Here is a 27603-nt window from a genome sequence, read left to right as displayed (position 1 = left end):
CCACTGTGGCGACTGAAGCCTCAGGGGCGCCACATACCTATGTCACTAGCCTCATAGTGTAGGTGTAATGCCTCACACTGTATCTATGTCACTATCCTCATAGTTTAGGTGTGATGCCTCACACTGTATCTATGGCGCCCCTGAGGCTCTGATCGCCACAGGGTACTGCACCTCAGTTAAGGTGCGGTATCCATCTCAGGTAAGGGGGGTTTAATCACCGGTGTTCCACATTCACACTCTACATACAGCTTAGAAGCCTTCTCACAGGGTAGGAATGGCATAGGGTAGGCAGGGGGTGGCCATCACGATGCATGGGACTTCTCCTTTCTCTGAAGCCAGCCACCTAGGGGGCGGGGTCCACTTGGGGTAGAAGTAGGCGTAACACACTCACACAACTCAGATCAGTTGGGACCATAGTTCTGATAAGACACTCCTGGAAGTCTTTGACTTCACTAGGCCCGGGGCTTGGAGCAGGAGCTCAGAGAAGGTACCTAACCGCTGAGGGGAACATCCTAGGAAAAAGACATTCTCTCTCTCTTTCTCTCTTCAAACATGGGTGGTGGCCCCTTTACTTGTTGGGATTGATCGGAGCCCACGACGGCAGAGACCAGCAGCTGGGTGTAGCTTTAATACAGTGAGTAAGGCTACTTTCACACTTGCGTTGGACGGCTTCCGTTGCTATCAGCAGCGTTGAGGAATTATGGTAAATGTTGCAGGAAACTGTTTTACTCCTCATAGACTTCTATTAGCTACGGATAGCAACGGGGTATTGCATTGCATCCGCTGCACGATGCAGCGTCGTTATTTTGACACTGCGTCGGGCGGAAGGAACGCTGCATGTAGCATTTTTTGTGTTATTAAAATAGCGCACCTTGACGGAATCCGCCATGGTATCTAATGATTGTCTATGGTGGCGGATTCCGTCGCTATGCGCTAAGCGTCGGAATCCGCTGACGGATTTCGTCACGTTCAACTGCGCATGCTCAGCATGTCCAGCAGAACGATCGAAATCGTTTAAAATCACGCCTTGTCTCTCTCCCCCCTCTCCTTCCCTCTCTCATACTCACCGATCACGGGCGCGACGCTGTACAGTTGTCACAAAGCTCCGGCTGCTTTTCCTCTTTTGAAAAAGCCGGCCGCTCATTATTCCATCTAGTATTCACTGTGCAGTACAATAAATAAATAATTTAAAAAAAAAACAGCGTGCGGTCCCCCCCAATTTTGATACCAGCCAAGGTAAAGCCACACGGCTGAAGGCTGGTATTCTCAGGATGGGGAGCCCCACGTTATGGGGAGCCCCCCAGCCTAAAAATATCAGCCAGCAACCGCCCAGAATTGCAGCATCCATTAGATGTGACAGTCCCGGGACTCTACCAGGCTCATCCCGAATTGCCCTGGTGTGGTGGCAATCGAGGTAATAAGGAGTTAATGGCAGCAGCCCATAGCTGCCACTAAGTTCTAGGTTAATCATGGCAGGCGTCTATGAGACACATTCCATGATTAACCTGTAAGTGAAAGTAATAAACACATACACCCGAAAAAATCCTTTATTTGTAATAAAAGACAAAAAAAACACCCTCTTTCACCACTTTATTAAAATCCCCAAATACCCCTCCAGGTCCGGCGTAATCCACACGAGGTGCTGCGACGCATCCAGCTCTGCTACATGAAGCTGACAGGAGCGGCCGTAGAACACCGCCGCTCCTGTGAGCTCTATGCAGAAACTGAAGTGAATCGCGCTGTCAGCGGGGACGTCACTGAGGTAATGCCTGTGTGTGTGTGGTGATGATAGGTGCGGTAGTGCCTGCATGTGCGGTGATGATGTGGGCGGTAGTGTCGGGGTGTGTGCGGTGAAGATGAGGGATGTAGTGTCGGGATGTGTGCGGTGATGATGTGGGCGGTAGTGTCGGGTTTGTGTGCGGTGAAGATGAGGGCTGTAGTGCCGAGGTGTGTACGGTGAAGATGAGGGCTGTAGTGCCGGGGTGTGTGCGGTGATGATGAGGGCTGTAGTGTCGGGGTGTGTGCGGTGAAGATGAGAGCTGTAGTGTCGGCATGTGTGCGGTGAAGATGAGGGCTGTAGTGTCGGGATGTGGGCGGTGATGATGTGGGCAGTAGTGTCGGGGTGTGGGCGGTAGTGCCGGGGTGTGTGCGGTGATGATGAGGGCTGTAGTGTCGGGATGTGTGCGGTGATGATGGGGGCGGTAGTGTCGGGATGTGTGTGGTGAAGAATGAAGATGAGGACTGTAGTGTCAGGGTGTGTGCGGTGAAGATGAGGGCTGTAGTGTCGGGATGTGTGCGGTGAAGATGAGGGCTGTGGACTGTAGTGTCGGGATGTGTGCGGTGATGATGGGGGCGGTAGTGTCGGGATGTGTGTGGTGAAGAATGAAGATGAGGGCTGTAGTGTCAGGGTGTGTGCGGTGAAGATGAGGGCTGTAGTGCCGGGGTGTGTGCGGTGAAGATGAGGGCTGTAGTGTCGGGATGTGTGCGGTGAAGATGAGGGCTGTGGACTGTAGTGTCGGGATGTGTGCGGTGATGATGGGGGCGGTAGTGTCGGGATGTGTGTGGTGAAGAATGAAGATGAGGGCTGTAGTGTCAGGGTGTGTGCGGTGAAGATGAGGGCTGTAGTGTCGGGGTGTGAGCGGTGAAGATGAGGGCTGTAGTGTCGGGATGTGTGCGGTGAAGATGAGGGCTGTAGTGTCGGGGTGTGTGCGGTGATGATGTGGGCGGTAGTGTCGGGGTGTGGGTGGTTGTGCCGGGGTGTGTGCGGTGAAGATGAGGGCTGTAGTGTCGGGATGTGTGCGGTGAAGATGAGGGCTGTAGTGTCGGGGTGTGTGCGGTGATGATGTGGGCCGTAGTGTCGGGGTGTGGGCGGTAGTGCCGGGGTGTGCGCGGTGAAGATGAGGGCTGTAGTGTCGGGATGTGTGCGGTAAAGATGAGGGCTCTCTCTCGGCTAAAGAAAACTTAACGCAACGCATTATTTCACTGGAATCCGTGGCCTTTATTATCACACTTTTTGCAATACATCCGTCACATGCATTACATAACGCATTGTGACGGATGCTGTTCAACGCAAGTGTGAAAGTAGCCTAAAAGAACCTGGAACCGCAGTTGCCGACTCAGACTCTGATTAGCGACGCTGTCGCCCCGCGCTCCGGCGCTTCCAAGGGACTGCCAAACCCCATCATCCACCCGGGGCCCACTCTGCCTGTGGGGAGCGATACCATCCCGGCTGCCATAACAACTGCCCCTGCGAGGAATTCTGCAGCAGCGGCTTCTCAGTGGCCGCATACCACAGGTGGCATCACGACAAACTTTCCCTAATCACCCCACTTTCCCTTCATTTACTGCACGCTTCGGGGCAACAGAACTGGGCAAGGCCACCCGTGACATCGCCTGACCCGAACCGCGACTGCCCGCGCAACGAATAGGTTAACCACCTGCCCCGTGGGGCGCTGCATTTGGCATCACGAACAGGATATTGTGCTCATTCAACTGAGTGCTGTGCACCTACATAACTGTGTTAAACTGGTTAATTTGGCATTAACGAAAAAGGACGGTCGCCATTATTGGCAAAGCACAGGAAAAGAAGAGGTGTGTCTTCATGGGCGGAGCCCAGATAAGCGCACGAAGAAGAGCCCTGCTGCCGGAAATTACCAGGAAACCCCGTGTCTCCAGCCAAGAGCAAGAACTGTTTTCCCTGATAGACTGTACAGCTTATTTGAATTGCAACACTAGATTTTGATACTGAGAAAAGGCATGGCTGTTCTTACCAAGGTAATGCAGACCAAACCAGGAACCCAGCAAGCAGTGACCATTGAACTGGCTTCCAGTGCTGATGATCTCCCCTGGCGGCGATGTGGGAAGAACCCGTCGCTGACTGACCGTTATGATGCTGACGGGCAGCCAATCTGCCGTTGTTGCGGCAAGTCAGGACATTATGCCAATGGTTGTCAAGTGATCGTGCCAAACCAGGGGGTCGGGACTGTCCCTCTGGAAACACCAGCAGCCAAACAAGAATAATTGTTAATGTTTTTCATATGCAGAATGTTTTCTAATTTCTGATATTTGATTGCCTTGAAATATTTTGATGACCTGTGACCAGTATTGTTTAAAACCTTTGAAACGTTTGAAGCATTGCTGCTTCCCATAAAGGGAAGGATGTTGCTTGTTAACCTGTTACATGCATATAAAAATTGCGGTGTTAACTGTATTTTGTTGCAGCCCGGGAGTGCTGCCATTTGCCATGGGGGAATGTGGCGCCCCTGAGGCTCTGGTCGCCCCAGGGTACTGCACCTCAGTTAAGGTGCGGTATCCATCTCAGGTAAGGGGGGAGTTAATCACCGGTAATCACACTCTACATACAGCTTAGGAGCCTTCTCACAGAGTAGGATGACTCTGGGTAGGCAGGGGGGTGGCCATCACGATGCATGGGACATCCCCCGGTCACTAAAGCCAGCCACCTGGGGGGCAGGGTCCACTTGGGGTAGAAGTAGTCGCAACACACTCACACAACTCAGATCAGTTGTGACCATAGTTCTGACAAGACACTCCTGAAACTCTTGGACTTCACTAGGCCTGAGGCTTGGAGCGGGAGCTCGGCCAGGGTACCTAACCGCTGAGGGGAACATACTAGGAAAAGGACATTCTCTCTCTTTCTCCCTTCAAACACTGGTGGTGGCCCCTTTACTTGCTTGGGATTCACAAGAGCCCACAATGGCAGAGACCAGCAGCTGGTTGCAGCTTTAATTCAGTGAGTAAAAAGAACTTTGAACCGCAGTTGCCGACTCAGACTCTGATTAGCGACGCCGTCGCCCCACGCTCCGGGGCTTGCAAGGGACTGCCAAACCCTGTTATCCACCTGGGGCCCGCTCCGCCTGTAGGGGGCGACACCATCCTGGCTGCCATAACACCTGCCCTAGCGAGGAATTCTGCAGCGGCGGCTACTCCCTGGCCACATACCACAGGTGGCGTCACAACAAACTTTCCCCAATCACCCCGCTTTCCCTTCATTTACTGCACGACTCGGGGCAACGGAACAGGGCAAGGCCACCCGTGACATTGACTCGCCTAGTCCGGGGTAGTCAGCGGTGGCGGGGCCCGATTCAGTGGCCCTGGTGGAGTCAATTACTGTGGCGGTATCGGGGGTGATGATGATGATAATGTTTATTTAAGATTCGTGACGCCACCTGTGGTAATTTGCAGCTATGGAGCCGCAGCTGCTGGAAGGGACCTCCGGGGCTGATGTTAGGGCAGCTAAGGTGTTTCTTGCTCTCCACAGGTAGAGCGGGTTCCCCGGGGTAACCTTTGGTGCTTGGTAAAGTCTATGGTGTTGTAGATGCAGTGCAGGATAAAGCAGACGACACAGGGCTTGCAGTTAAGATCTTTACTCACAAGTTAGTCTCAGTTCGGCAGCTGTCCAGTTGCCCACAGTATGCTAGGATCCACTGTCAGGTGCCTCTGCCGATCCCGGGTAGTTCAGAGGTCAATACCGATGCATCCCTCCTGTGTCTCTCTCCTGACTGTCTTCCTAGCCTTGACCGTTGTAGCTGAGCTGGTCTCGGCCTCCACCACAGGGCCTGTACAAAGGGGGTTAACCACAGTTGTATCTTGCCCACTTCACCGGGGATCTGTGGCAGGTTGTGGCCCTGGGCGGTTGCAACCACCCCGGGCCTTCGGTGTTACTTTTGAGGAATTGTCTTTCTTCCCTCTGTCTGGGGACCGTCCCCGAATGCAGCCAGATCCCTCCACCCGATCTTCCAGTGGAACAGGCCACGAGCCAATATGCCCTTCCGTGGCCCTAGAATCCTTTCTTTCTTTCTTTCTGTGTCACCTGGACCTAACTAGACCCCAGGATCTCCACCAGGAACGTCTGTCACTTTCTCCTGAGGTAACTACCTCCCTCTCCTTCACCCTCCAGACAGACAGAATTGACTGAAGTGGAACTTCCTAGTTCCCTTTGTCTACTCTCACTTTCTGACTCCTCCCACACACCCACTGACTAGGACCCACACTATTGGGAACAGAAATGGGACTTATGGCCCCATGAATACATCTATGGGGGTTGCTGCCACTATCCCTGACCCAGTGTATGCTTACCAATTGGTGTGTGTAAGTTTAGTCTGTGGACCGGCATATGACCTCATTCTTACCCAGGATGGGGCATCACACCTCTGGCTGAGGTGCAATATCTCTGTGGCGACGGAAGCCTCAGGGGCGCCACACTATCGCCTGACCCGACCCGCAATGGCCCGGCAACGAGTAGGTTATCCACCTGCCCCGTGGGGCGCTGCAGATCTATGTCACTAGCCTCATAGTGTAGGTGTAAGGCCTCACACTGTATCTATGTCACTTGTGGTGTTTTATAGTTGTCTAGAAAAATAAGGGAGACTGATTTCTAGAATGGTAATAATATGTCCCTGTGTCTGATGAAATACCTGCTAACAGCATAGTCATGAGGAAAACCGTTGTCTGAGACAGAAGAGCTTGCAATCTAATAGTAAAATGCATGCTATACTCTGGGTGCTGGGGTTAACCCTTAGTGTGCCAGTCCCCTGTAATGCCAGGCTCCAGTGATAATTAATTGTTGTGAGATGCAGCGGGCATGGACTGGAGGGGCAGGGATGGATGCCAGGACCATGGCTGTGCTGCTTCACCTGGCCACCTCTGTAGCTCTGAGGAGGTTAAAGCCCCGGTGTAGGGCTGGATCACTGTGTCACAGCTGCCAGACAAGCCAATAGGAGCTGCCTGCCAAGATATGGGCTTGGCTTGGTAAGGGAGACAGAGCTAGCTATAGAGAGAGAAGACAGGCAGGATCTCAGCTCCGAGTACCCAGCACCTTCCATACAATGACATGTAAGAGCTGCCAAAGTAACACCTGAGGATTTCATGGCACTGGCATCTTTGGGAGGGAGGGAGGGTATTGCACATTTGGCTTTTGCATTTAATCTGTATCCCTATCCCCCTTTCTTTTCCTGTAGGATATTGCACACAGAGTGTCAGGATTGGGGGGCTGAAGGCATCTCATCACCACATCCACACCACCACCATCATGGACACCTCTGGGCACCTTCATGATTCAGGGGTTGGCGACATGGATGAAGAACCCAAGTGTCACTGCCCGTTATCGGGGGACTCTGTGAACCAGCTGCACAGCCAGAGCTACCATCACAGCCTGTTGCACTCGTCCTCTCCGTCAGCTTTCAGGGCACCTCCTTCCAACAACTCAACCGTCCTCCACCACCCTTCTTCCTCCAGGCAGGGCAGCCAGCTCAATTTAAGTGACCACTTGGTTGGACACTCTCCAACTTCAGCGTCTACAAGTGGGGCTGGCGGAGGATGCAAGCACAGACAAGCCAGTCCTCTCGTCCACAGAAGGGACAGCAACCCATTCACCGAAATAGCCATGAGCTCTTGTAAATACACAGGGGGGGTGATGAAACCCCTCAGCCGACTAAGTGCCTCCAGAAGGAACCTGATAGACTCGGAGCCCGAGAGCCAACCTCTTCAGATCTTCAACTCCAGCAACGCTCCAGAGATAGTCATCTCTTCCAAGGATGAGCACCACTCCAACCAGAATCTGCACCACCATCCTAATGCCACGCAGAACCACCAACACTCAGGCAATAACACCTCCACCACCAACTACCCCAAACCCAACAAGAGGAAGCATCAAAACATTGGATACAAATTGGGACATAGGAGGGCGCTTTTCGAAAAGCGGAAGAGGCTTAGTGACTACGCGCTGATATTCGGGATGTTTGGAATAGTTGTCATGGTCATTGAGACAGAACTGTCATGGGGTTTGTACGAAAAGGTAGGACCAACACCTCCGCTGAGAAGACTCTTGGGTTTGGGTGTTTGAACGGGTTACATGGTGCAGGGTCTTCTTCCATTGACGCAGTATGGCACCTTACTTAGCTTAGATAAGAACCGGTGTCTCATTCCCTACCAATCCTCCAGGGCCATGGTATCTCTGGCTCTGAAGGAGTTAACGGGTCTCCCACTTGCTAGGCTGACTGCTTGCCCCTATCCTCAGGGCTTGGGGAGTGCAATCTCCTCATCACCCACAGATTCCAATGCAGTCGCAGGCTTGAAGACGCTCACATACATAGTCATACACATCCTATATGGAGAAATGTAGAGGATGCTGGGAGAAAAATGGCTACAGGTGTCATGTAGGCAGCTATGTGAGGTGAATGTCTGGGATTTGCACTGGGGAATAAGATGTCGCTACGATGAAGCATCAGGGATGAGGCAGGAGAGATCAGAACGGCGGCGGTGGTGGGTGGGGGTATAGGACTTCTCATAGGATCATTCCCCACTTGTTCCCGGGAAGCAGGCAGAATGTACAATGAGCTCCCTGATCTGCAGGAGGAGAAGAAGCCGCCTCTAAGTCGCAGCCTCAGCACCATCTGCTGAGCAATTCTTAAGATTTCAGTGAGGAAATCACAGGGAGCAAAAGGAAAGAATTGGGTTAATGGGAAGGTGGGGGAACATCAGGTCATCCTAGATCCATACGGTCCTCAGATATAATGCCTAGTAATGAAACACCCGTGTATAAACGGAGGGGCTCAGTGATAAGTAATAATGATAGCGGTGCTCACCCAGCTTTCCCAGGGTCCTCAGTGGGAAACCATAATGTGTGCTACATCAGAGGGCAGCCCGAGTGATCGGCCGCTAAGAGTTATGTATACACGTACCCTACCAATAACAATAATCAGGAGTGTCGCCCGGCACGATACACATATGGGGCATCACCCAACTTTCCCAGTGCTCTTGTGGCATGTCATGTCTTACCAGCTGCATTATTTATCAATGTACTGGCACTGATCCACGATTAAGAGTCATATATACACCTACAGATAATGATAATCCCAGTCTGACTATATACACATAAGAGGCTTCACCCAGCTTTCCCAGTATCCTCACAAGCAAATCATGATTCATGTGTCCCGCACTAGCTAGTTAAGTGCGAGTCAAGTCTATTACACCAACTATGTAACATGTCAACCTCCCAATAATGATAATGCTTATCTGACGGTATACACACAGAGGTAGTCACCCAGCTTTCCCAGTATCCTCACAAGCAAATCATGATTCATGTGTCCCGTACTAGCTAGTTAAGTGCGAGTCAAGTCTATTACACCAACTATGTAACATGTCAACCTCCCAATAATGATAATGCTTATCTGACGGTATACACACAGAGGTAGTCACCCAGCTTTCCCAGTATCCTCACAAGCAAATCATGATTCATGTGTCCCGCACTAGCTAGTTAAGTGCGAGTCAAGTCTATTACACCAACTATGTAACATGTCAACCTCCCAATAATGATAATGCTTATCTGACGGTATACACACAGAGGTAGTCACCCAGCTTTCCCAGTATCCTCACAAGCAAATCATGATTCATGTGTCCCGTACTCGCTAGTTAAGTGCGAGTCAAGTCTATTACACCAACCATGTAATATGTCAACCTCCCAATAATGATAATGCTTATCTGACGGTATACACACAGAGGTAGTCACCCAGCTTTCCCAGCGTCCTCACAAGCAAATCATGATGATTGTGTCCCATACTAGCTAGTTAAGTGCGAGTCAAGTCTATTACACCAACCATGTAACATGTCAACCTCCCAATAATGGTAATGCTTATCTGACGGTATACACACAGAGGTAGTCACCCAGCTTTCCCAGTATCCTCACAAGCAAATCATGATGAATGTGTCCCATACTAGCTAGTTAAGTGCGAGTCAAGTCTATTACACCAACCATGTAACATGTCAACCTCCCAATAATGATAATGCTTATCTGACGGTATACACACAGAGGTAGTCACCCAGCTTTCCCAGCGTCCTCACAAGCAAATCATGATGAATGTGTCACGTACTAGCTAGTTAAGTGCGAGTCAAGTCTATTACACCAACTATGTAACATGTCAACCTCCCAATAATGATAATGCTTATCTGACGGTATACACACAGAGGTAGTCACCCAGCTTTCCCAGTATCCTCAAGTTTAAACCATTATCAATGTGTCCAGCATTAACTAGCTGTGTTCTTCATTGACGCCCAAATCAAGGGATGAAGAGATAAAGAGTCATAAAAAGCTGCCAATGATAATCCCAGTTTGATACTATACACATAGTGGTCTTCACTCAGCTTTCCTGTCCTCACTAAGGGTAAACCATAATGAATGTGCACAGCGCTGATTTTTGCAGCCATCGGTGATCTTTATTGATGTCCATCACTGAGTCATGTAATCCGACTGATAATCTTCACCCATTCTGAGGGTATTCCTACACGCATACATGCAGGATAACCCAGCTTTCCCTGAGTCATGAATGGTCATCCTGCCTAGACTAATGATTTCTACAGCCTGTGGAGATGTGGAGCAGGGCTGTAAATAGTTAAGTAACAGCCATGTCTGCAGGGCACAGTGGAGCTAATCGTGGTGGGATGATGGACGGGCACTGGGGGTATAGAGCGATGGCAGGGGAGAGGAGCTGGTGCCATTTCAGCTGTTTGAGCATGTAACTGCATCTGTCTAATGTGAGACATCTGCTGCTGTCAGACACCAGCGTGTAATGCGGAGAGCTCCAGCCTCGGGGGGCTTCCCATGCCGGGTGACGATAAGGGGGGGCCACATACAGAGTGTATTGGCACATGCTATCTATATAGACAGATGCCTCATCACAGATATAGACAGATGCCTCATCATCACTCCTGAATCTCCCCTTCACAGTCTAGGGGTGTCCCCAGGACGCACCCCAAGAGGAGATACAGCTGGCAGCCACGGTGTTAAGAGGCGCTGTCTCTGGAGGATGGGGTTTTATAACCCACCTTTATGGATATGCTGATATCTCCATCCGCCGTGGTAGGAAATCCATACTTTACACTCTGAGACTTTCCAGCTCGTTAAAAAGTTGCTTCTTATAGAAAAATGAGTTAATTTCCTTGGTGAGATTATTACTGCAAGAGCGACACCAGCGAGAGTGCGAGCGTCATTATTCACAGAGTGCGGAATAATAAATATTACAGCGCCCAGTATTACAGTATTCATATACAGGACCGGGCTACATTTTATTAGGCAGATGTCACTTCCAAAAACAGAAGTATTAATAATGCAAAGTGAGTGAGCGAGAGAAATGGATATACTATCAGTATTCGGTGACAGCCCGTCGCCTCCATCGTGTCGCCTCCATCGTGTCGCCTCCATCGTGTCACTTCCATCGTGTCACTTCCATCGTGTCACCCCCATCGTGTCGCCTCCATCGTGTCACCCCCATCGTGTCACCTCCATCGTGTCGCTTCCATTGTGTCGCCTCCATCACGTCTTCTCCATCGTGTCGCCTCCATCGTGTCACCCCCATCGTGTCACCTCCATCGTGTCGCTTCCATTGTGTCGCCTCCATCACGTCTTCTCCATCGTGTCGCTTCCATTGTGTCGCCTCCATCACGTCTTCTCCATCGTGTCACTTCCATCGTGTCACCCCCATCATGTCACCTCCATCGTGTCGCCTCCACCGTGTCGCCTCCATCGTGTCACTTCCATCGTGTCACCCCCATCATGTCACCTCCATCGTGTCGCCTCCATCGTGTCACCCCCATCGTGTCACCTCCATCGTGTCGCTTCCATTGTGTCGCCTCCATCACGTCTTCTCCATCGTGTCGCCTCCATCGTGTCGCCTCCATCGTGTCACTTCCATCGTGTCACCTCCATCGTGTCGCCTCCATTGTGTCACTTCCATCGTGTCACCCCCATCATGTCACCTCCATCGTGTCGCTTCCATCGTGTCGCCTCCATCACGTCTTCTCCATCGTGTCGCCTCCATCGTGTCGCCTCCACCGTGTCGCCTCCATCGTGTCACTTCCATCGTGTCACCCCCATCATGTCACCTCCATCGTGTCGCCTCCATCGTGTCGCCTCCATCACGTCTTCTCCATCGTATCGCCTCCATCGTGTCACCTCCATCGTGTCGCTTCCATCGTGTCGCCTCCATCACGTCTTCTCCATCGTGTCGCCTCCATTGTGTCTCCTCCATCACGTCTTCTCCATCGTGTCGCCTCCATTGTGTCTCCTCCATCACGTCTTCTCCATCGTGTCGCCTCCATCGTGTCACCTCCATCGTGTCGCCTCCATCATGTCGCCTTCATCGTGTCGCCTCCATCGTGTCGCCTCCATCACGTCTTCTCCATTGTATCGCCTCCATCACGTCTTCTTCATCATGTCACCTCCATCATGTCATCTCCATCGTGTCGTCTCCATCACGTCTTCCCCATCGTGTCGCCTCCATCACGTCTTCTCCATCGTGTCGCCTCCATCACGTCTTCTCCATCGTGTCGCCTCCATCACGTCTTCCCCATCGTGTCGCCTCCATCACGTCTTCTCCATCGTGTCGCCTCCATCGTGTCGCTTCCATCACGTCTTCTCGTCACTTGTACACAGATTTTGAAGGAACTCGACAGGAGGTTGTTCCAAACATCTTGGAGACCTGACCCCCGATCCTCTGTGTATGAGGCCTGTATAGATTCTTCTGCCACTTGATCCCAGACAGATGGGAATGCTGTGAGATCAGGGATCATCACCTCCAGGACTCCTCATTCTTCTTCACACTGAGGACGGATGTTTGGGGATGTCTTGCTATAGAATGATTTTGTACCCAATCAGGTGCCTCCCTGATGGTATTAGATGATGGGTTTACAGTGCCTTGCGAAAGTGTTCGCCCCCCTTGAATTTTTTTAACCTTTTCCCACATTTCAGGCTTTAAACATAAAGATAAAAATTTTAATGTTCTGGTGAAGAATCAACAACAAGTGACACAATTGTGAAGTTGAACGAAATTTATTGCTTATTTTAAACTTTTGTTAAAATTAAAAAACTGAAAATTGGGGCGTGCAATATTAATCGTCTCCTTTCAGTTAATACTTTGTAGCGCCCCCTTTTGCTGCGATTACAGCTGCAGTCTCTTGGGGTATGTGTCTATCAGTTTTGCACATGGAGAGGCTGAAATTCTCGCCCATTCTTCCTTTGTAAACAGCTGGAGCTGAGTGAGGTTGGATGGAGGCGTTTGTGAATAGCAGTTTTCAGCTCTTTCCACAGATTCTTGATTGGGTTCAGGTCTGGACTGTGACTTGGCCATTCTAACACCTGGATACGTTTATTTGTGAACCATTCCACTGTAGATTTTGCTTTATGTTTGGGATCATTGTCTTGTTGGAAGCCAAATCTCCGTCCCAGTCTCAAGTCTTTTGCAGACTCCAACAGGTTTTCTTCAAGAATACTCCTGCATTTGGCTCCATCCATCTTCCCATCAATTTTAACCATCTTCCCTGTCCCTGCTGAAGAAAAGCAGGCCCAAATCATGATGCTGCCACCACCATGTTTGACAGTGGGGATGGTGTGTTCAGGGTGATGAGCTGTGTTGCTTTTACGCCAAACATATCGTTTGGCATTGTGCCCAAAACGTTTGATTTTGGTTTCCTCTGAGCAGAGCACCTTCTTCCACAGGTTTGGTGTCTCCAGGTGGCTTGTGGCAAACTTTAAACAACTTTTTATGGATATCTTAGAGAAATGGCTTTCTTCTTGCCACTCTTCCATAAAGGCCAGATTTGTGCAGTGTACGGCTGATTGTTGTGCTATGGACATACTCTCCCCCCTCAGCTGTAGATCTCTGCAGATCATCCAGAGGGATCATGGGCCTCTTGGCTGCATCTCTGATCAGTCTTCTCCTTGTTTGACATGATAGTTTGGATGGACGGCCGGGTCTTGGTAGATTTGCAGTGGTATGATTCTCCTTCCATTTCAATATGATCGCTTGCACAGGGCTTCTTGGAATGTTTAAAGTTGTGGAAATCTTTTTGTAATCAAATCCTTTAAACTTCTCCACAACAGTATCACGGACCTGCCTGTTGTGTTCCTTGGTCTTCATGATGCTCTCTGCGCTTTACACAGAACACTGAGACTATCACAGAGCAGGTGCATTTATACGGAGACTTGATTACACACAGAGGCTTATATTTATCATCATCAGTCATTTAGGACAACATTGGATCATTCAGAGATCCTCAATGAACTTCTGGAGTGAGTTTGCTGCACTGAAAGTAAAGGGGATGAATAATATTGCACGCCCCAATTTTCAGTTTATTCTTTTTTACAAAAGTTTAAAATAAGCAATAAATGTCATTTACATTCACAATTGTGTCACTTGTTGTTGATTCTTCACCAGAACATTAACATTTTTATCTTTATGTTTGAAGCCTGAAATGTGTGAAAAGGCTGAAAAATTCAAGGGGGCTGAATATTTTCGCAAGGCACTGTATATGTGTCTGTATTGTTAAGGATTCAGAATACCATTAATCCTGACCAAATCCCCAACGCTATGTGCTGAACTGTAGCCACAAGCTTGCAGGACCCTCCACCACGCTTCACTTCTCCTGCAGACCTTTATTCTTGTGCCCCTCTCCTTTTGCTACAGATGAATATTCCCCATTGGGATTTCTCAGTCCAGTGCACCTGGTGCCATCTTTCTGCACCCCTGTTCCAATGTTTTTGTGTATAGTTGATTCACTTTGCCGTGTTTTCCTGGTGAAGGTTTGGTTTGTAGCCGAAATTCTTCCATAAAGATGGCTTCTGGCCAGACGTCTCTGAACAGTTGATAAATGTAGCTGGGTCCCGCTGGTTGCTGCCAGTTTTGAGTTGATGGCACTGCTGGATATCTTCCAATTTCAAAAGAAAGTAATCGTGATATGTCATTCATCTGTTGCACTAAGTTTCTTTGGCAGACCACAGCATCTACGTACACAATATTGTCCATTTTCTGGTGCTAAAGAGTTGGTAAAGCACATCTTAAAACCCCAGTCTACTATGGAATCTTTGTCTGGGAGACACCTTGTTAATGCAGAATAATGACTGTGTATTGTTGTTCTGCTCAGCCTTGGCATGGTGCAGTACCTGTGAAATAAAAACTGACCTGCATATCCTAACAGACAAGTGTGAACAGGTGCAAACCGTAAAATAGTGCAAGACCTGTGACACAAATCTGTCTTCCACAACTTCACCTTTGTAACAGATTTTGCCTGTTGCTCGTTCAGCTTTAAACCTCCAGCACAACTGTTTCTGTCTCAGTTAATACAGAAGATGATCATTATCACCTGCCTGGTATAATTGGTCACTCATATGCCTGACTATAATCCTACAAACTCGATCAATGTGCTAGCGTTCCTAAAAGAACTGATGAAGGCCAAAGGCCTTCACCAAATATTGATGTGATTGAGATTTCTCTTCTGTTCAACCACTTTGCGCTTTGGAATTTGATAAAAATAAACTAGAATATTTCTATCTTTACAAGTATTCTTACTTTGCAGCATTTTGTACACACTTCCCCTAATCTTGCACAGTACGATATTGTATATACATACAATACTTCTGGGTATACGCCATCAGACCAGGGACTACAGAGTATTATATATCTGTATTCCACAATAAAACATGCCGTGAAATCACATTGTGAATACATATTGAACCAGCAGGGGGAGACAGTGAGAAGTCACCTGAGGGAAAACCAGAGAGGTATTAGCTCTGACTACAAAATATTGCTGAGATTTCAGCTGTGAAGGGAACAGAAGTCGTAGGATGGTATCGGTATGACAGACAATAGTGATAGGACGCCGTGAGGTACAGTAGTGGTATAATGGTGTAGGCGTGAGGGATAGTAGTGGCATAATGGTGTGGGCGTGAGGGATAGTAGTGGCAGGACAGTGCAGGTGTGAGGGACTGTAGTCGCATGATGATGTGTGTGTGAGGGACTGTAGTCGCAGGATGGTGTGGACCTAAAGGACTGTAGTCGCAGGATGGTGTGGACCTAAAGGACTGTAGTCGCAGGATGGTGTGGACCTAAAGACCTGTAGTCGCAGGATGGTGTGTGCGTGAGAGACTGTAGTTGCAGGATGGTGTGTGCGTGAGAGACTGCAGTTGCAGGATGGTGTGTGCGTGAGAGACTGTAGTTGCAGGATGGTGTGTGCGTGAGAGACTGTAGTCGCGGGATGGTTTGTGCGTGAGAGACTGTAGTCGCGGGATGGTGTGTGCGTGAAAGACTGTAGTTGCAGGATGGTGTGTGCGTGAGAGACTGTAGTCGCAGGATGGTGTGTGCGTGAGAGACTGTAGTCGTAGGATGGTGTGGATGGGAGAACCTGTAGTCACGGGATGGTGTGTGCGTGAGAGACTGTAGTCGCAGAATGGTGTGTGCGTGAGAGACTGTAGTCGTAGGGTAGTGTGTGCGTGAGAGACTGTAGTCATAGGATAGTGTGTGCGTGAGAGACTGTAGTCGCAGGATGGTGGGGATGTAAGAGACTGTAGTCGCGGCATGGTGTGTGCGTGAGAGACTATAGTCGCAGTATGGTGTGGAACTAAAAGACTTTAGTCGCTGGATAGTGTGTGCGTGAGAGACTGTAGTCGCAGGATGGTGTGTGCGTGAGAGACTGTAGTTGCAGGATGGTGTGTGCGTGAGAGACTGTAGTCGCAGGATGGTGTGTGCGTGAGAGACTGTAGTTGCAGGATGGTGTGTGCGTGAGAGACTGTAGTCGCAGGATGGTGTGTGCGTGAGAGACTGCAGTTGCAAGATGGTGTGTGCGTGAGAGACTGTAGTCACAGGATGGTGTGTGTGTGATAGACTTCAGTCGCAGGATGGTGTGGACCTAAAGGACTGTACTCGCAGGATGGTGTGTGCGTGAGAGACTGTAGTCGCAGGATTGTGTGGATGTGAGAACCTGTAGTCGCGGGATGGTGTGTGCATGAGAGACTGTAGTCGCAGGATGGTGTGTGCGTAAGAGACTGTAGTCGCAGGATGGTGGGGATGTGAGAGACTGTAGTCGCGGGATGGTGTGTGCGTGAGAGACTGTAGTCGCAGGATGGTGGGGATGTAAGAGACTGTAGTCGCGGGATGGTATGTGCGTGAGAGACTGTAGTCGCAGGATGGTGGGGATGTGAGAGACTGTAGTCGCGGGATGGTGTGTGCGAGAGCGACTGTAGTCGTAGGATGGTGTGGATGGGAGAACCTGTAGTCACGGGATGGTGTGTGCGTGAGAGACTGTAGTCGCAGAATGGTGTGTGCGTGAGAGACTGTAGTCGTAGGGTAGTGTGTGCGTGAGAGACTGTAGTCGTAGGATAGTGTGTGCGTGAGAGACTGTAGTCGCAGGATGGTGGGGATGTAAGAGACTGTAGTCGCGGCATGGTGTGTGCGTGAGAGACTGTAGTCGCAGTATGGTGTGGAACTAAAAGACTTTAGTCGCTGGATAGTGTGTGCATGAGAGACTGTAGTCGCAGGATGGTAGGGATGTGAGAGACTGTAGTCGCGGGATAGTGTGTGCGTGAGAGACTGTAGTAGCATGATGATGTGTGCGTGAGAGACTGTACTTGCAGGATAGTCTGTGCGTGAGAGACTGTAGTCACAGGATGGTGTGGATGTGAGAAGCTGTAGTCGCGGGATGGTGTGTGCGTGAGAGACTGTAGTCGCAGGATGGTGTGTGCGTGAGAGACTGTAGTCGTAGGATAGTTTGTGTGTGAGAGACTGTAGTCGTAGGATAGTGTGTGCGTGAGAGACTGTAGTCGCAGGATGGTGTGTGGATGAGAGACTGTAGTCGTAGGATAGTTTGTGTGTGAGAGACTGTAGTCATAGGATAGTGTGTGCGTGAGAGACTAGTCGCAGGATGGTGGGGAAGTGAGAGACTGTAGTCGCGGGATGGTGTGTGAGTGAGAGACTGCAGTCGCAGGATGGTGTGTGCGTGAGAGACTGCAGTCGCAGGATGGTGTGTGCGTGAGAGACTGCAGTCGCAGGATGGTGTGTGCATGAGAGACTGCAGTCACAGGATGCTGTATCCATGAGAGACTGTAATCGCAGGATGGTGTGGGCATGAGGGACTATAGTAGCAGGATGGTGTGGGCATGAGGGACTATAGTAGCAGGATGGTGTGGACCTAAGGGACGGTAGTTGCAGGATGGTGTGGACATGAGGGACTGCAGCCACAGGATGGAGTGGCCATGAGTGACTGTAGTCAAAGCTTATTGTGGGTGTGAGGGACTGTAGTCGCAGGTTAGTGTGGGTGTGAGGAACTGAAGTCGCAGGATGGTATTGGCGTGAGGGACTGTAGCCACGGGATAGTGTGAACGTGAGGGATTGTAGTTGCAGAATGGTGTGGGCATGAAGGACTGTAGTCAGATGGTCTGGACGTGAGCGACTGTAAACATGGGACAGCGTGGGACTGAGGCACTGTAGTTGCAGGATAGTGTGGACATGAGGGACTGTAGTCACAGGATGGAGTGGCTGTGAGCGACTGTAATCAAAGCATAGTGTGGGTGTGAGGGACTGTAGTCACAGGATGGTGTGGACATGAGGGACTTTAGTTGTAGGACGGTGTGAGCGTGAGGAACTGTATTGGCAGGATAGTGTGGATGTGAGAGACTATAGTAACAGGATGGTGTGGACATTACGGACTGTATTTGTGGGGCAATGTGAGCTTGGGGGATTGTAGCCGCAGTATGGTGTGGGCGTGAGGGACTGTAGTCACGGGACAGTGTGGACTTGAGGGTCAGTAGTGGTGGGATGGTGCAGGTGTGAAGGACAGTCGCAGTATGGTGTGGGCGTGAGGGACTGTAGTCACGGGACAGTGTGGACTTGAGGGTCAGTAGTGGTGGGATGGTGCAGGTGTGAAGGACAGTTCTCACAGTTAGGTTTTTCCATAATGCCGTGTGCAGGTGTGCTGCTGATGTATGACAGTGCTGTCATTTCATCATCTTCTGCTGTTTTTGGACACTTTCCTCCAGCACCTTCATTGTCATTCAGTCCTTTCAATCCATATCAGCAGAGTCAGGCTGTTTTTCTCCTATAAAACAGTGGCAATTTGGATGGAGGGACTCCGAGAAAGAATTTTAGTGTTTGCCCTATAAATGTGAACTCCCAGAGATTTTCCAAATTCCCAGTCATATTTCCCATTCTGTAAATCCCTGTGACAATAATTCCTTTTCGAGTTATGGCGTCCATTATTGTTATTCAGCTTCCCCAGACACAGAGTTAAGAACGCCCGACAGACGGACATGTCAAAAGACTTATTTTTTTGGGGGGCACATACTTTTTAAAGGTTACCTTCCTCTCCCCTCCACTGTAACCAACCGGTAATTTTTGGTTGGATGTTGGGTTACTCAGTGGCGTATCGCTCATCTATCAGCACCGGAAAGTTGTTTATATATAATTAATGGAAGAAGCCTCCGGGGTCTCTCCACCAGAAGACGATGAAACAAAAGTCTGCGACGGAGCAGGACAGAGATAACGAATCAGGCGGAGAATCGATGGGAAATAATCAGCTCCGCTGCCGGGAGAGGCCGGGGGGATTTATCAGAGGTGCGAGACGGGTAATGAGCAGTGAGCGGCGCTTTAATCGTCTACTATAGATCAGCATTTATTATACGCTGTATTCAACACTATTCCTGCCCCATTTACCAAAACACAATTTACTGGGCCTTTCTAGGAGATATGGAGAATGTATATATAAGAAGATAGTATCACACAGGACGGGATTGGATACACAACTCAGCAGAGAGTATCACACAGGATGGGATTAGATTCATCCAGTAAGAGAGCCCCCAATATAAAAGTGTGCAGGTCCGGGGAAGAAGAGTCACAGAACATAAATGTAACGCCTGCCTGGATCAACAGACTCAGACGGGCTGTAATGGACAGGCTAGAGGGAAGCCACTCACCCAGCAGGACCCCCAGAACCCTGAAACCCTTTAACCTCTATACAGGGATTTGGAATTACACAGGGCCCTGGAGATCACTACCTGTGGAAGGCTGCAGTCCGATGAGAATAGTCGTCAGGCAGGGTCAAACCAGGAATAGCAGAACAGGGACAGAATCGGCAGACAAGGACGTAATCAGAAAACGGAGCAGAGGTCAAATCCGGATCGGGCAGCGAGGTACAAAAACAGCAGGCAGAAGGGTAGTCAGAAAACACGCAGAAGTCAGCACACAGGAATCACTAAACAGAATAGGGCGGATCAGGAGCCAGGAAATCAGAACTATCTCTGGCAGAGGTCAGCAGACAGGAGGGGAACTAATAAGGGTGTGGTGTCTTCCCATTGGCTGTAGCTGAACGCTGGCAACTTCAGCTGGAAGACACACGCCACCCACAGTCAGCCACTGGTACTGCAGATCCCAAGATAACCCAGCCCAGTGGATGATCAGAGCCTGCGTCCACCAGTGCCGCTGGCATCGACTCCTCTCCCATCACCAGCACCATCCACGGCAGGAACACGGCGTCGCCTGGCGATCGGAGCAGAAGTCGCTGGAGTGGACTCCGGTGGTGACGTAACAATAAACCTGCGAACTGCGCACCTTAAGATTAGTCGGTCACCTTGCTGGCTAATGCCTCTTCAGATAGTAGTAGTACTGGTGACAAACACATATGTGCAATGAAATGTCTAACATATAAACCGCACGAGAAGCAAATGTAAATGTCAGGTTAGAAAATGGGAGGATTGGTGCAGAAATGATTGGGGTATTGGTGAGCCCTAGGATGATATGTCGGCTGGACGGCCGATGGGAGGAGTGGTCCTGGAATGGTAGGTGTAGTTGTAAGGACGTGCTTGCAGGGCTGGGGCTGAATTACGGATTCTGATGGAGTCATTACGTAAATCTCAGGTTAGTTGTGGTGGTTGGGATCAGCCGAGAAGCTATTGGTATTAGTAGACAGTAGAATGGTATGTGCATATGATGTCTTTTTTTGCTGAGTATTTGGAGCAGAAACTGAGCAAGAACTCAAAGTTTCTGGTCATATGTTAGTTTTGATCGTTTATTATTTTTCTTCCCAGCTTCAGGTTTTGATAAATGCCTGGAGTGAGAAAAAGTGCATGTCACTTCTTTTACCAGGAATGATGAAGGAAATCTCTTCAAAGTAGACACTGTGCAATCAAAAGGCTGGTAAGAACGCTCCAGGAAACGAAACACTCCTCCAAACACTCTGCAAAGAAGGCACCATCCCTGGAGCTGCTTCCACCAGAAATCTCCTTTTTGACCACCAAATAAAAAAAATGTGTGTCCATGCCGAAAGATATGACATGCACTTTTTTTCACTGCACGTTTTTCAAAATCTCTTGGATTTTCATTAAAATTAATAGGAACAACATTTGAGGTGGATTTTGAGGAGTATCACCTCAAAAAAAACTCCTAAAAAAGCTCAGTGTGAATATAGTCCAATAATGTGAGCCAAATGCTGTTTTCTTATAGTAGTGTCACACAAACTATTATATAATGTATCTAATATATAAAGCTGTGTGTGTGTGTGTGTGTGTGTGTGTGTGTGTGTGTATGTATGTCCGCTAAAGGAATTCACACCGTCGCATTTACAATCACGAAATTTTGCACAAATGCCTCATGTGACTCAGAGAATGTCATAGACTATGTTTTGAAAGGAAATTTTTAACCCCGCGCTTTACAGTTATTTGTCCAAAAAAAGTGCCTCTATTGAAGTCAACAGAGCTGGGAGCCACAATGCAGCCAGTACTTCAGAAGAATGTTGGCATGTCACAATGCAGCCAGGAAAAGAGACAGACAGACACAGATAGACAGAGACAGACAGACAGGGAAAGAGACAGACAGGGAAAGAGACAGACAGACACATATAGACACAGACAAAGACACAGATAGGGAAAGAGACATATAGGGAAAGACAGGCAAAGAGACAGACAGGGAACGAGATACGGAGACAGACAGACAGGAAAAGAGACAGACGGATAGGGAAAGAGATAGAGAGACAGTCAGGGAAAGAGACAGACAGGAAAAGAGATAGAGACAGACAGGGAAAGAGAGAGACAGCCAAAGAGATATAGAGACAGACAGACAAAGAGGGAAACAGAGAGACAGTTGCTATCCTGGGCAACGCTGGGTACTACAACTAGTATATATATATGTATATATATATATATATATATTCATTGTTGCCAAAAAAATTGTTTATAGTTCCTTGTATGGCACATGGGTAAACCCCCCCCCACCAAACTTTATGTTTTCTCTGTATCAAAAAATGGTATGAATATAAATTTCAATTTGCCCCTCAAAAACAAGCCCCGCTCTGTCATCTGTTAACGTAAAGCGGAGGCTTGCACTTTGCTTACGATCCACACTCACTTCAGAGTCCTGCACCTTTCACACCGCAGTTATCGTCCATGGATAGGGCGGCTGCAGCAGGAAGAACTTACTTAATGGGTTGTCCAGGACTATTGATTGATGACGCATCCATAGGAGATGCACTTTATATCTCATTTATGTACTCGGCAGCAGCCACAGAGCGATGTCCGCTGCTCCTCGCACATTGTGTCGTTCTAGTCACTACTTTAGATATTTGGTATCACCCATAATAGGACTGGACGCACAGCTCAGCGGACAGTATCACACATTTCAGGGGTTTTGGGGGTGAGGTCGGGGATCCCCTAGCGAATTCTAGTTGTTTATATTATAATACAGCTCTTATTTCATAGTTTGCAGGGAAATGACTGAATACACTTGTTTGTACCCTGCAGTATCTCAGCCTCATCAGACTCTGCGGACCACTAATGCTTATCCTAATTACATCAGCTCTATTGGGTGCTCATTCATGGCTAATAACACAGAACAATAACACTGACAAAACAAGTTGACTGCAAGGTGACGACGTCATGAGCTGGTAAAGGATTATAGGTTTTATAGCTTCCCTGCCTCTGCTGAAGAAAAGCATCCTGACAGCAGGATGCTGCCTCCACCATGTGTGACGGTGGGGATGATGTTTTCAGGATGATGTGCAGTGTTCATTTTCAACCACACACAGCATTTTGCATTTAGTCCACAAGGTTCTAATTTGGTTTTATCCAGAGCCCCTTGTTCTATGACATGTAGATGACACAGTGAGCTCTGCTCATATGTAACCAAAGCAGAACTTTTTGAACTGAATACAAACCTATTAGAGGCTGAAAAAGACTTGAGACTGGGGCGTAGGCTCACCTTCCAGCAGGCCAACAACCCTTAACATATTGCCAGAGCTACAATGAATGGTTTAGATCAAAGAATATTCATATGTGTGAATGACCCAATCACAATCCAGTATTGACTTGGGGGGGGGCTGAATACAAATGCACATCACAATTTTCAGATTTATATTTTTCAAATATTTAGAAAACAATGTACTATTTCATTTACTCTTTACAAATATCTGCTACTTTGTGTTGGTATATCACATACAATCTGAAATGTGAAAAAATGTGGAAAAGGCCACAGGATCTGAATGTCGTTCAAGGCACTGTAGCTGGGCTGATATATGAAGGTGATATATTAGGATAAATGTTTGGAATAATACTTTCGGATGTAGGATATCTAGGTCAGTGATCAGGTTTCTCCAGGGATCCTGTGTATTCTATATATATTAGATACAGTAGTCGGATTTATATCAGTAGCGGGGTTAGTGGAAGACGCGTCTGGGGTCCAATTCTGTTACCGTCAGCCTCATATCAGATACATTAGCAGGTGTTGGATGTATACTATATATCATAGTCTCCCTACATTGTGTCTTCAAGGAACCTTTGGCTCATTGGTTCTGGTGTTCCCATCTCGATTTCTTGGTAGAGCATCATTTCTTTGATTGCCCTCCATGTTCTTCACTGTCCATGGTTCATTTATTCTTTATACGGTATTAGTTGTGTTCTTATCCATTGCTGGCCAGGGCTTGTGAGTCGTTGCTACTCGTGCCTTTCAATCGGCTACTGTTCACCAGCTTTCAATAGACCTCAACTCATATCAGTCGGACATTGGCCTCTTCACACCATCTTTTCTGGCCGTGTAGTTCTGGTACCATCTTCATCTGTTCTTCCACACTTGCCACCACTTCATCAGTAGATCTACTGCCAAATCGTTGACAGATGCTACCTGGATTATTTCAACATTTTTGATTGTTTTTATTTAATTGATACCAACCATATTCAGCTATCCATCTACTTCTAATCCCATGCTTACCTGTTCTTCTTCCACTGGTCATTTGCTCCACAATCGGTTCTCATATCAGCCCAACACTGTAGGACGCCTTTAGCCGTTCAACCTTTGGTCACATCCTTACTTGTCTATTAACTAATGGTAACTGACACCACAATTGGTAGCCGTTATGTCAGTCTGTTGATTTCCAATCACTAATTCCTCAATTGATACCACTTAAGGGCACTTTACACGCAGCGATATCGCTATCGATATCGCTAGCGAGCGTACCCTCCCCCATCGGTTGTGCGTCACGTGCAAATCACTGCCCGTGGCGCACAACATCACTTACACCAGTCACACATACTTAGCTGCCTAGCGATGTTGCTGTGGCCGGCGAACCTCCTCTTTTCTAAGGGGGCGGTTCGTGCGGCGTCACAGCAGCATCACTAAGTGGCCGCCCAATAGAAGCAAAGGGGCAGGGATGAGCGGGACGAACATCCCGCCCACCTCCTTCCTTCCTCATTGCGGGCGGCCGGAGGTAAGGTGATGTTCCTCGTTCCTGCGGTGTCACACATAGCGATGTGTGCTGCCGCAGGAACGACGAATAACCTGCGTCCTGCAACAGCAACGATAATCGGGGATGGAATGACGCGTCAACGATCAATGATATGGTGAGTATTTTTGATCGTTAACGGTCGTTCGTGCGTTTCACACGCAACAACGTGGCTAACGAGGACGGATGTGCGTCACGAATTCCGTGACCCCCAACGACATCTCGTTAGCGATGTCGTTGCGTGTAAAGCGTCCTTTAGATATTCAAGGTGGTCTTTTCATTGGCTCATACATTTAACTGTTTCAACTTTTGGCCCCATACTTCTTTCTTTATCTATCAAAAGTAACTGACGCCTAAATTGGGAGCACTTGTATCAGTCCATCTATTTCAGATTCTTGGTTTCTTAATTTGACAGCGGTTATATCTGTTCATCTACTATTGATTACTTTTTTTCTTTTGGTGCCAGTTATATCAGTCTATTGCTGATTATTGATTCCTCAGTTAGCACAAGTTATATCAATGTATTGATGATCAATAATTCATCAGCGGGCAGCCCTTATATCAGCCCATCTATTGCCAATCACTAGATCTTCTATTGGCAGCACTAATGTCCATCCATCATTTATCTAGCCTTGTTTTGTTAAATACTTCTATTGGTTCAGAGTTACACGTGGCCTTTTCATTGGCTCAAATATTCACCGGTTCAACTTTTCCCCATCCTTGTAATGAGCACCGCTCATATCAGTCCAATTGTACGTTTCTGAATTGGCACCACTTTTATCGGTCCAAAAATGTCAGGTGTCCTATTCTTTAGCCCATACATTTACCAGTTCAGCTTTTGACCCAATACTTATCTTTAAATTGATCTAACGTCCTTCTAATTGGTGACACCAATACTAACATCTATTGCCAGTATCAGGGATTCCTCCATTGGATATAAGTCCATCCATTGATAAACCTTGATTTCGCAATTGGAAACACTTCAATCGCTTCAGACACAAATATTTCAAATGCCGCCACTCATACCCGGCATCTCCCCAAATCAACTGTCTCTTCACTTCCATTCCATTAGATGAATATTGTCAAAACCCACTTGATTTTGGTGGGACCTGTCATTCATCTGAGCTGTGGAGAGAGTAACAAGAGAAGAATTGGGCAAGTTGGATTTCAACAGGTCCAAACCTCTGTTCTCAAGGAGATAAGCAGATGTGTCTGACATCCTATTCTGCCTTCCCTAATGAAAACACCTGCAAACCCATGGGAATCCAGCGTCTTCAGTATATTTATGGCTGTTTCAGAAAGAACTGCCATAAACCTTAGATATAGCTATAGGCCGAACAAGCGAAAAGTTATTTTCCACAATACCAGAGAACGGCATGTTGATCCATCTTTGAGGTAACATCTGCAGGTGGAGGAGGGTCAAGACAACCCAATAGACATTTAATGTATGGTCTCCAGATGTGTTTAGTCCTCTTGATCATTCTTTTCTGTGGTCATTGAATTCTCTATTCCACCACGGCTATTGGTTACCTTCTTCATCCTCTCATTTTAACATATATCTTCATTAATAAAGTGACCATTATTATTATTATTATTATTATTTATTTATAGAGCACCATTGATTCCATGGTGCTGTACATGAGAAGGGGGTTACATACAAAATACATGTACAAGTTACAGTAGACAGACTAGTACAGAGGGAAGAGGGCCCTGCCCTTGCGGGCTTACATTCTATAGGATTATGGGGAGGAGACAGTAGGTGGGGTGTAGGTGGGGCGGCAGCTCCGCACGGTGGTGGGGCGGCAGCTCCGCACGGTGGTGGGGCGGCAGCTCCGCACGGTGGTGGGGCGGCAGCTCCGCACGGTGGTGGGGCGGCAGCTCCGCACGGTGGTGGGGCGGCAGCTCCGCACGGTGGTGGGGCGGCAGCTCCGCACGGTGGTGGGGCAGTGAGGTCATTCAAGGTTATAGGCATTTCTGAACAGATGAGTCTTTAGGTTCCGTTTGAAGTTTGCAAGTGTAGTAGATAATCTGACGTGTTGAGGCAGTGAGTTCCAGAAGACTGGGGATGTTCGGGAGAAGTCTTGGAGACGGTTGCATGAGGAGCGAATGAGAGAGGAGGATAGAAGGAGATCTTGGGAGGACCGGAGATTACGTTTTGGAGTGTAGCGAGAGATTAGTTCAGAGATATATGGAGGAGACAATTTGTGGATGGCTTTGTAAGTCAGTATTAGTAGTTTGAATTGGATACGATGGAAGATTGGGAGCCAGTGAAGGGACATGCAGAGAGGAGAAGCGGGGTGGTAGTGAGGCGAGAGGTGGATCAGTCGGGCAGCAGCATTAAGGATGGACTGGAGAGGGGCGAGCGTGTTAGCAGGGAGACCACATAGGAGGATGTTGCAGTAGTCGAGGCGGGAGATTATGAGAGCATGCACTAGCATTTTTGTGGATTGAGAATTGATGAAGGGACGGATTCTGGAAATATTTTTGAGTTGAAGACGACAGGAGGTGGTGAGGGATTGAATGTGTGGTATGAAGGACAAGGCAGAGTCAAAGGTCACTCCGAGGCACCGAACTTTGGATGCTGGGGAGAGCGTGATGTTATTTATTGTAATAGATAGATCAGGTAGAGAGTGTAGGGGAGATGGAGGAAAGATGATCAGCTCAGTTTTGGCCACATTGAGCTTTAGGAAGCGAGAGGAGAAGAAGGAAGATATAGCAGATAGGCACTCTGGGATTCTGGACAGCAGAGAAGTGACATCTGGACCAGAGAGGTAGATCTGAGTGTCATCGGCATATAGGTGGTACTGGAAGCCATGGGACTTTATGAGTTGTCCCAGGCCAAATGTATAGATAGAAAAAAGTAATGGTCCCAGGACAGAGCCTTGAGGGACACCAACAGAGAGAGGACGGGATGAAGAGGTTGTGTGGGAGTGGGAGACAGTAAAAGTGCGGTTGGAGAGGTATGAAGAGATCCAAGAGAGGGCGAGGTCTCTGACACCAAGGGAAGAGAGGATCTGTAGTAGGAGGGAGTGGTCAACAGTGTCAAAAGCTGAGGATAGGTCT

General features: G+C 48.4%; 1 protein-coding gene across 1 annotated transcript in view; it reads left to right on the top strand.

Moving 5' to 3' along the window:
* The first annotated feature begins 6783 nt into the window (after positions 1-6783).
* Positions 6784-27603, top strand: part of KCNN3 (potassium calcium-activated channel subfamily N member 3) — a 165321-nt gene continuing 144501 nt past the window's right edge. Inside the window, exons 1-2 of the mRNA XM_075330999.1 lie at positions 6784-6852; positions 6978-7813. Coding sequence (XP_075187114.1) covers positions 7049-7813 — 765 coding nt within the window. The 5' untranslated portion in view covers positions 6784-6852; positions 6978-7048. The remainder of the gene's footprint in view (positions 6853-6977; positions 7814-27603) is intronic.

The sequence above is a fragment of the Anomaloglossus baeobatrachus genome, chromosome 12 (genome assembly GCF_048569485.1).
Source record: "Anomaloglossus baeobatrachus isolate aAnoBae1 chromosome 12, aAnoBae1.hap1, whole genome shotgun sequence".
Taxonomy (NCBI): Eukaryota; Metazoa; Chordata; class Amphibia; order Anura; family Aromobatidae; genus Anomaloglossus; species Anomaloglossus baeobatrachus.
The sequence above is the reverse complement of the archived record's forward strand: the minus strand, read 5'-3'. Positions and strand labels throughout refer to the sequence as shown.